The 10,681-nt window shown below is 43.1% G+C and overlaps 1 protein-coding gene across 4 annotated transcripts; it reads left to right on the top strand.

Annotated features, from left to right (window-relative positions):
• The first annotated feature begins 31 nt into the window (after positions 1-31).
• sharpin (SHANK-associated RH domain interacting protein) lies at positions 32-10,177 on the top strand. 4 transcript variants are annotated; one of them, XM_040021081.1, is made up of 9 exons: positions 32-469; positions 4,001-4,175; positions 6,477-6,569; positions 6,679-6,820; positions 6,924-7,014; positions 7,115-7,400; positions 8,489-8,583; positions 9,094-9,198; positions 9,294-10,177. In XM_040021081.1, exons 1-9 carry the CDS (start codon positions 206-208, stop codon positions 9,342-9,344), a joined length of 1,302 nt encoding a protein of 433 aa, XP_039877015.1. In that variant the 5' UTR covers positions 32-205; the 3' UTR covers positions 9,345-10,177. The 4 variants fall into 4 exon arrangements, with proteins under 4 accessions (XP_039877015.1, XP_039877006.1, XP_039876998.1 ...); XM_040021072.1 differs by having other exon boundaries at positions 33-469; positions 9,091-9,198; XM_040021064.1 differs by having other exon boundaries at positions 34-469; positions 8,483-8,583.
• The last annotated feature ends 504 nt before the right edge of the window (positions 10,178-10,681 follow it).

Raw genomic sequence — 10,681 nt, 5'->3', positions numbered from 1 at the left:
AGATTTACAGTCGTACTCTTCAGCTTCCTGTTTTGTTTTTCTGTCGCTCGGCTTCGGGTAGACATGGAAGAATTTGCGAGGCGCGGAGACAGCCAGAGCCTCCCCGTGATAAAACGCGCTCTCTTTAAACACCGGTGGACCTGTTAAACCCCGCAGAAGACACGGGCAGCAGTACCGAGCCTCACCCGTCCGTGGTGTCCGCGACATGGCTCTCAGCTCGGGCGGCTGGGCTCCACCAGCCCCGATTCCTGCCTCGTCCCCACAGGCTGCATGCGGCGGCCCTGCACCTACCGCCTGCTGCAGTACAGTCTTAATGTCCGTCCGTGTTTCGGTGTGCCATTCCGGGATCCGACCGCTGTACCTCCCCGGAGCGGGCAGCGAGGCTCTGCGCCTGCAGCTCAGCATGGACCCGAGCCGGGCCGGAGAGTTCCGACTGGCTTTACGCGATACGAGCGGAAACCGCAGTGTGGTAAGCGTAGACACACACACACACACACATCTGTATGTTTAGAACAAATGCTTTTGTTATCAACCTAAACGCGCGCGCGCGCGTGTGTGTGTGTGTGTGCACAAACGCCTTTTTTAAGTGACATTTATATTCTTAACTAACAAAAGGCCTTTACGCGCAGTTTTACGGATCTCCTAGCACGACATGTGCACCTTGGTGGATTCAATTTGAGGCACGACAAATCTCAGAACAACAGAAACTCTTTCCTCCAGTTTACACCAGGATCCACTGTGACAATCAAGCGCCTGATAGCAGAGCCTTCAGACTCCCTCCCCGGTGTCGTGCTTATTGCCAAACAGTATGTTTTTAAAAGGGGGGTCTTAAAAAGCCTCACATTGTTGTTTTAACGGAGAAGTAGTGTAGTTACTAAAACTTTTAGTTTCGTTTTCATTTTCGGCCCTTCCACGACATAACAACATCACGGGGGAAGTCCTTTATAGTGGTAAACTCTCCAAATCTTAATGGCAAAATGGCAGGTGGGAATTTCCACGATCCTCTTGTCATCTGAACAAACATGCAGATTTCAGCCTTGTACTGGCAAGTCATTTCTCATTATGTGTGTTGTAGGAGGTCTGTATTTATTCACTGGTATTCTACACCAAATGATTCAAACAGTGGCTTAAGCAGAAGAAGAAACTTTAGTCATTCTGTTAGCCAGTTAATGGCGTGACTAACCTTAGTGCTCAAGCCCTCCTGTGATTGGAGAGTTGGTAATGACAGATAAAAATAATAGCATGGCTTATCAGGAAAACCACACTGAGCACAGAGGTTCATTTACCTTGGCGCTTTACCACTGTTTCCATTTAGATTGCTGACTGTGGCACTAACGAAAAGACAGCAGGCAGAGTTGAAGATATATTTGATTTTCATTGGAAGTGACCAGGAATTAGAAATGAGTACAACAAAAGGACAGCTCAGGTTGAGCGGTTTGGAGACAACATTAGAAAGGCAAGGCTGAGTTGGTTAGAACATGTGCAGAGGAGGGAAAGTGGATATATTGGAAAAGGGATGGTGAAGATGGCGGTGGGAAACATCAGGCACCCCAGGATATGATAGTTATTTAACATTTTATAATATGAAGAACTGTGTCACTAACAGATTATACTTTTGAACAAGAGAAACAGTGTAAGGGTTAAACACAGAATTATGTTTAATTTGTGAGTTTGCAGGTAGTTAATTATGCACAATACTGATCAGAACATAATCAGTAAATATAAAAGTGTTTGAGTTTGGCTAAAATGATGAATAAGAATAAAAGTAAGAAAAGAAAATAATCATTTTAGAGACAGGCGTAAGTCAGGCCTGGATCGCAGTCGGTCCAAGTCAGACTGCGACTGTTTGCACAAAATTTGTATCCTATCAGGTGAACTCTGGGCAACCATTTAATCACAACAAGTTACCATCCGTCACAAAATGTGAAAAACAAAAAACAGTACAGTCTCCAGGCAACCACCAGTTTTTTGAAATACATGGAAGGATGTTGCTATCCTGTTTTCACTGAGCTTTTAGCTTTGTCGAGCTAAGAGTGTCCACTGTTGGATGGTTCTTTGGTTGACCCGATTAAAAAGTAAGAGCCAGGAGGATTGCTGTGGTTTATACAATCGAACAACCTCTGGCTAAGAGGATGGCACAATGCAGAGCCCACAACTACCTCTTCAGGCCAGGACTCTGCAGTCTATTTACTCCTGTAGGCCAGTGGACACTTTCAGTGATGTGGATGTACACATATTGGACAGGGATGAGCATTGGGGAGTCTAGGAGGCCACGCTCAAGAAGAACATAGAGGAGATTGATGGATGTATGGTGGATGACGGATGTGACAGAAGAAGATGGTAGGGATAGGGTGAGATAGAGGCGGGTGATGCGCTGTGGTGGCCCTTAAATGGAGCAGCAGAAAGAAGAAATGAATGTTTACAGGCTGTATAAAACACCAAATGTAAGCGTAGTACTTTCAACTTCTAATGTCGGATTAGTTCTCGCATCTTCAGTGCTTCTCATTCGTGAAGTGTCTCCATACTCTTTCCCATGGTTCTTGTGTGGTTTGTGGCGTTTGAACCTGTTGTGTTTGGCATAATTTGCTGTGTGTGTGTGTGTGTCTATGTGTGTCAGCCCTTCGTTTAGGAGCAAGCTCCTCGATTTGTCTCGGATGGTCCTGCTGCTGTTCAGAGCTACCTATGCAAGCCTGCACACCGTCATCCAAATAATTAAAAAGTATTGCCGCAAAATGTAACGTGTGACACCATGAAATAAATCATGGAGCCTAATATGAAACTGTAGATCTATGATATGATATTTAGACACATTTTTCGGACAGTTTTTGCCCATGCAGCAAAGGGCCACCATTCAGACTCGAGCATGACATACGGTCATTTTTCAAATTTACTGCTTGTTTTTATGTTTTATTGTCTCTCTTTCAGTAACAGCAACTTGTTCAGTTTAAATAAAGCTTTGAGCTTAAATACTAAATACTTAAAAACCGACCAACTCTAAGCAGTCTGTGAGACTAAAAATGTATTTTTGCACATTTAATCTGGCAAAGCAAGCCATTTAAAGCTGTTTGGCTTCACATAATTGTGCTTTTTTTTTTTACTACTTTTTGACGATCAAAGGATCAATTAGCAGATTGTGGCACGCAAAAGACATTTCAATACAAACACAAGTTTAATCTTCTCAATACTGGCAATAAAATAAACAAAAAAGGCACACATGCTTAAGCTCACCTCACTTTGCACAGTGTCTGACTGGCCACATCATAACTTGACTCCCAGATCTGCCCTTTGTTTGTCACATTCACTGTGTGTCATCTTCCTGAACTCTGACAGGCTCTGAATTTGCTTTTGCATCTCCACTCTGACAGATTTCCCCCTCGACTACCGAAACACGTCTTGATTCAACTTCTTTTAGCTCGTCTGTCTCAGCTCAAAGACTTGACAGCCACCCCGCGTTATCGTATCAGACAATGTACATGCATTCCTTCCGGCAGAAGGCAAATCCATCTTCCCGGCTTTTGTCTGTGCCCTGAAGATCCCACTGCCACAGTGAATGTTCCAAGACGGATTGTGTGTAAAAGAAATCTCTGCTGCCAAATTCACTCACTGATGACATGTCTTTCTCTGTCAGAGTGAGGATTTCACATGCTTCATTTTGCCATGTATCAGGGGATTGTTTCCTTTCTATTAAACTGTGATAGTCCTCCAAAGAGAACTGCAGTTTGCATTTGTTGCATCTACTATTTGTTTTTTTCCTCCCTCAGCTCTTGTTCAGTGCAAAGGAGGGTCTTCCTTTTTAATATGCTAAACATTCGTTAGTCCCAGCTTTTCAGGTTTGAGGTGTTTTTTGACATATTAAACAATTAGTCAGGTGGATGCAAATGAAAGTGATTTGACTTGTTGGTGTTGGAACTGAGTTTTTGGCTCTAGGATTCATTTGTCACACTTCAGCTAACGTATGGGGAAGAAATTTTCTTACATCACTTTGTGTTTTTACCTGCAGTTTATCGCAGAGTTTGACCTGCGCTCTGTGCAGTATGAGGTCAAGTCCTCTCGCTGCCATGAGATGCGTCTTGTTGCTCCGCCTCACGACTGCATCCGCTTCAACTTCCGCTGCGACCGAGAGGCCGAGGAGTGGGCCACCGTGATGATGTCTTCACTAAGAGAGGCACACAGAGGTCAGTTTGACAATTTTGTTTCTTTATTTCCGATAAAATGAATAATGGTTTATATCAGTCAAATATAAATGTAACACTCATTAAACAACATTGTACATCCTTTCCAAAAATCCATTTTAGTAAACATTAGGACTAAAGACTCAGTAACTGAAACCAGGCCTTTTGTTGGTTGTTGTTCTGAGATTTTAAGGTCCAGGTCACTAAGATCACCCTTCTCCCCTGTTGTGATACTCTGTTTGAACTTCAGCAGGACATCTCTACCATGTCTACATACCAAAATGTGCCGAGGTCCTGTCCTGTGATTCGTGTTAACAAGCAGTTGAAAAAGGTGTAGCTGACAAAGCAGCCAGTGAGCATACAGTCACTTGACTCCTTCAACTTCAGCAGGTCGTCTTGACCATGCCTAAAAACATGGAGCTGTGGATTTTAAACCACAGCTGCTGCACAATTCTACTAAAGCAAATCCAGCAAACAGCAACCTATTTTAGTCGATTTTAGTTGCACAGTTTCTGCCATGTTTGCTGTAACTAATTAGATATTTGTTAACGAGTGGTTTGAGAGGACGTAAAGTGTATTTCACAATTCTGTTCCCTGTGACGCATTTTTTTTTCGCTGTGTTGCTTCAATTTGAAAACTCAGTTCAACTTTCACCCAAATATCTGCTGAGTAAAGGATCCTCTTCTGCGTTTTGACTGGCAACGGTCCATTTTGAATCAGCTTTGATGAACTGCAAATCTCTTGAAAGCACAAAGCATCAGCATCCTTGCTTTGTGCATACACAGCAAAACCGTTTCTTACTGGTTCTTTTTTACAATGACGCAAAACTTTTTGTCTTAAACTGTGTTGCACTCAGTTTTTGCTGTAACAGTTCAACAAACAAAATGCTTTCAAGCCTCCACCCAAAGGGAAGAGAGTATGTAATCGGTCTGTTTCCTAACAGTCTAGCGTCCTGAGTTTTCAAGATATCGTTTTCAAATTTCCTGTGATGGTAGATGCCAGAATCCGGTCAAGTTAAAGGTCATACCAAATGTGGAAATCAGTACAAACTTTAAATTAACCACAATTTTTCATGGATCATCTTCAAATTTTGCAACAACATAGTAGGCCTTGGGGGACATGAGTACCTAGGTTGGTTAAGCATTTGACCTTGACCTTCAAATGACCGTGAAAATAAATCCAAGAACCCATATGGAGTAATATGTCATATGAAAGGGCATGGAGACCCTGCGACGTCACAATGACGCCGTAAAGCTTTGCAAAAGTCACACAGAGCATGAATAAATGTTTTTTCAGCTTACAGAAGCCAAAGATTTCAGTCAGTTGGGTTCCAATCATGTGGGTGAAGATGATAAAATACACTATTCGAGTATTTAATGCTTCAAGATCATAGGTCAAAGGTTAGAGTCACACCAATTAAGAAAAAAAAACTGTAAAGCAATATATTGGTCATTGGGGGACATAAGCTTTTTTTTTTTTTTTCTTTAAAACATTTTTTCAATATAAGATTATATAACTTCACAATGACTAAAAAAAAGATTAATATACTACACTTGATACCCATATTTACAATGCTGACGTCAGGATGTTGTAATAAAAACATCATAAAACATTAAAGTGTCAGTGTAGCCCGCTGAGAGCTCTTGTTTGTAAAGAATTGATTTAATGTTGATAATCCATCAAAGAAATAAAACCTGAGGCGCCCTCTGGTGGCGGCATGCTGATGAACAATCTATTTTTTTTCTCTACCCGTTTTGCCTGTCTCTCTCTCTCCCCTCATACTTTTGTTTATTACATTTTTCTTTTCATAAAAACGTGAAAATAGGGTTTACCTCAGGTTAAAGGGGATGAATAAAACCATTTGTTAAACCGTTAAAAAGACTCTTTATAAACAAACTGAGTAAATAAGGGCAAATTACTGACCCTTGTTATACTGTAAACGTATTGCACCTAAAAAAAAATTGTGTCTGCGAAACATATCTCACGCTGTGAGAAGTCAAAGAAAAAGCACTTTAGATGTTTTCTATCTGAGGTTAATGGTGAAAGCTGGAATCAAATCAAAGCAGCGTTACACATGTTAGTTGGAGGAGATAAAGTATCGTTTGGTTTGGGCCAACTGTTATAGGGCGGTAGTTTTTGTATGCTTTTGCTATGTCGCTTAGTGATAAACGTGCGCAGACGTCGGACCTTTATCAACCCGGTGCAGCAAGTGTAAACACTGATATCGGCTGAACTTGGTATGTGTTGACTTCAAGGCGTTGTAAAGCACTTCAGTGACAAACTTCTCCATCTCTCCTCTGACAGTTGCAAATGTGGATACATACGAATCAGACAGCAAACAGAACAACACGGCAGTGGCGAAGGAGCAGTGGAGCTCAGCCTCGCTCCCGCTGAGCGGTGAGCATCCATGTTTGTCGCCATGTTTTTTTTTTTTTTCTCTCTCTCTCTCTTTACTCACAGTGTGGTTTAATAATGTCACGTTTAATTGCTGTGCTGTGCTTTTCAGAGGAGCTGTGTTTGGAGCTCACCAGGGCAATCGAAGCTGGCGACACGCAAGCTGCTTCACAGCACGCGTCCGCGCTGGCTCGACAGAAAGCGGCGCTGACGATACAGCTGTCGGAAAAAAACTACGCAGATGGGGAAATCAGGTGAGGAGGTGGAGAAACGTTTGGCTGCGCAGGGCTATTCAAGGTCATTATTATGACCGCTGTGTCTTCCAGGGTTTACCCGTGTGCCATGTCTGTGTTGCAGTTTATCTGTGGTGGTGGAGGATGTCTCCTCGTCCTGTTGCGTCACAGTGAAAGTGTTTCCCTACATGACTGTGGCTGCACTCAAGCAACAGGTCAGAAACCTGCTGGTTACAACAGCTGGAAATGTAGCTGATCTTAAATTTGCACTCACTGACTTCCTCCTCCTTTCTACTTCTTCTTCTTCTTCTTCAGGTATTTCTCGAGTACGGTTTCCATCCTCGCGTCCAGCGCTGGGTGATCGGTCAGTGTTTGTGCACCGAGCCGAGGTCATTAGCTTCCTACGGGGTGCAGAAGGATGGCGATACAGCGTACCTATACTTGATCTCTGCCCGGCAAGCCCGGATTACCCGCCAGCTGTTCCAGCAGGACCTGGAGAGTGCCCTACTCACCACACCTCTCCCCCCAGGCAACGGGCCCACCTCCCAGGACTGGAGGGGTTACAACACCCTCCCTTCAAGGCTTCCCCACAACAACCAGGGTGAGTTCAAGGTACATTGCGATGATGATGTTTCGGTTGCATCTGCAGTGCACTGCTGCGGTCCTGCTAATTAACAACAACACTTGTTAGCAGAGTCGGTCGCAGCCACCTTAACCATCCTCAGTACTTTAGAGCTTTTTGTCACTGATGTGCTGAGATAATACTGATATAAACTGAACCTTTCCTGCTGCTGAATCAGGGGGATGTTGGAAGTTATTGGATAATTAGTTTCATTTCATTAGGTAAAGAAACCCTTCATGGAGGAAGCGTTGCCGCCGAGCAGCCAGCACTCTGGGACCGAACACCGGAGCAATGTTTGCTGACTCGATCATCTTTTAGATTTACTGCGTCTCAAACTTGTGGTCAACGAAGCATAAAGTCTAGTAGAAAGTCACCTGTGTACACATTAAAGTCTCGTGATTTCCAGATTAGTTTCTGACTGCAGAAGATTTGCACCCAGTCTTTAACTGTCCAAGTTTTTAACTGCCAGCCTGTCTTATCGTCTTTCGTTGGTGTCCGAAACACCAACATAGACCTTCGTTTCAAGAAGGATGAACACCTGTCCACACACATGGCATCGACCAAATCGAGTGCTTCCGAGCACCAAGATACAGAGTCCCATTTGTGAAACCGATGGTGCCCTGGGAGGAGCAGATAGAGGAGCATGACAGGAGGAAAAGGGAAATAGATACGATGGTACTACGCTGAAATCCAAGCCAGACTGCGTAACGGCTAAATTCCTGAAAAGCATGATGACCGCTGATACTGATGAGCATAAAGTGCTATTAGATTAATTATTCTAATTACTCGCTGTCTTTTGGGGGAAGCTATGTGGAGAAAATACAAGAATCCGGACAATCCCTACAGTTTGAGAGTCATCAAACCTGAATTAACACTGCAGGAAAACAATTCCTAATGTAGGAATTATACATGTTCTGTCAGGAATTTGTGAGTGGGGCTGCTAAATAACCTTAAGATATTATTCAAAAATTACAATTCTTTATTTTGTGATTTTTGTAGGCGTTTGAAAGTCTTTCAAGCTGGATGTAGATGCAGCCAGTTTAACATTGTGTTGTCCGCAGGTACAGGTGGAGGGAGCGACAGACCAGGTGACATCAAAGATGTTCTCGACATTGAGAAGCTGCAGCTGAATGATCATACCAGCAAAGCGAGTAAAACACAGGTATGTGTTTAGGATATGATGTTTCTAACATTGCAGGGACACAGGAATGCCAAACTTGATTAACTCCCCTGCACCCTAATAACAAGGACATGTTTTGGCTCTAGTACGCTGTATAAACAGACGCAGTCATTTTGTCCTGGAAGCCAGCCTACAATATGAAAGAAACTGCTCTGTTCAGAAAAGAGAAACAAGGGTTACCCCTAGTAGGCATCCCAGGAGGGAAGAGTTAAAGGATAGATTATGCTTGGAGTGAATTAAACCTTAAAGTTAACCTGTTTGTAATGCAGTCATAGGTCAGTGTTGGTGGGCTCTGGGCTCTTAATCCCCACAGACAAGAGTTAATGCAAAATCTACCTAATTTTTCAAACCATAGTTCCCAGCAAGAAAAGTAATGGTGAATTTGTTAATTACGAATAATGAACACCTTGACAGCACAGACATTATAGATAAGCAGTATTATTACTTTTGATAGAGCTTTAAATGAACTCCACATGTTTGTTTACTCAGCAGACAGAGTGGGCGTGTCCCTCGTGCACTTTCATCAACAAGCCATCTCGTCCCGGCTGCGAGATCTGCGCTACAGCCAGACCTGACACACAGAGCTTTATCCAGCAGGTACTATAACAGATACCTAGGAATCAATATTTGTTTTACTCTCCTGGACCTTCTCCCCCTGCTGACAGTGATCTGTTTTTTCATCTCACACAAAGGAGAAAGGAAGGCGAGAGGATCGGGGAGAGTCTGGTTTAAGCAGCAGCTGACTGCCCTTCATCACTGTCCGGTTTTCACTTCTCACTCACTCGCACGCACACATACATACACACAGAGTGAGAAGACTAATTCTGCCACTTACATGTTGACAAAATACTTACACGAAGCCTGTCAAGTGCACTGAGAGTCCTCTGACAGCTGGCTGGCTGCTGAAGACGGGGCCGTTTGAAGCGCTGTAGCATGACGCAGAGCTGCACCCTTCGCTGCTCAGATGATGAACTGCTGACGCGAAGCTTTGACAGTTTATATGGACATGACCTGACCATGACATACATCTGCATCAGGCCAGATCTCCTTGCTATTTATTTTACTGTGTGCGTGCGTGGGTGTTAGTGAGTGTGTGTGTGTGCGTGTGTGTGTGTGTGGAGCAAGCAACACAGACAGCCTAATATTTATTTTAGGTGGGAAGAGAAGGGAGGTAAATTTGATTGGAGCTGAATTTGTGGAAATGTCAAACTCCGGTGTCTGCCAACTGTGAAGTGATAAGAAAGGTTGAAGCCTTGTGCAATACCCTATTCTGTCTGTTAATATGACATCTGTTGGTGCCAAAAGAATATTAAAAGTGTTTTTAAAATAAAAAAGAAGCAGCAGTGGCTGTAAAGAGAAGGATTTGTGATGCATTTACAGGGTTGTTGAGTGCTTTTATTTTTGTATAACATTGTATTACATGTATTATTTTTACCAGAGGAGCATTGAGTAATTGTACATTTTAGCAGCTGATCTAATTTGTTTCTTTGAGATGTGACAGCAAAAGAATGATCTGTTTTCAGTACATAATACTGTAAAAGCTCACATTATCTGAATAAACAAAATGGAATTAAAATAAATGCTGTTTCTTCTGTTCTTGTGAGATCTACAAATGTCACGTTATTAGGCGCAGCCTGCTAGTAAGAGGTTGGACCTCTGTTTGCCTTCAGAATTAACTTAATTCTTCATGGCGCAGATTCAACAAGGTGCTGGAAACATCCATCAGAATGGCATGACGGCATCGTACAGATGCTGCACATCTGTCAGCTGCACATACATGATGTTAATCTCCTGTTCCACATCATCCCAAAGGTGCTTTGTTGCCTTGAGATCTGTGATTGTGGAGGCCATGTGAGTAGAGTGAACTCATTGTCATATCAAGAAACCAGTTTGAGATGATTTGAGTTTTCTGACATGGTACGTTATCCTGCAGCCATCAGACGATGGGTCCACTGTGGTCATAAAGGCATGAACACGGTCAGCATCAATACTCAAGAAGGCTGCGGTGTGAATCATAGCCTCAGCTTCCTGCTCCTAGGTGAACAGAATCTGGTGCGATCTTCTGCTGCTGTAGCCCATC

The sequence above is a fragment of the Simochromis diagramma genome, unplaced genomic scaffold, assembly GCF_900408965.1.
Source record: "Simochromis diagramma unplaced genomic scaffold, fSimDia1.1 OVJJ01000205.1, whole genome shotgun sequence".
In the NCBI taxonomy this organism is placed as follows: domain Eukaryota; kingdom Metazoa; phylum Chordata; class Actinopteri; order Cichliformes; family Cichlidae; genus Simochromis; species Simochromis diagramma.
This window is presented reverse-complemented; position numbering and strand designations above follow the sequence as displayed.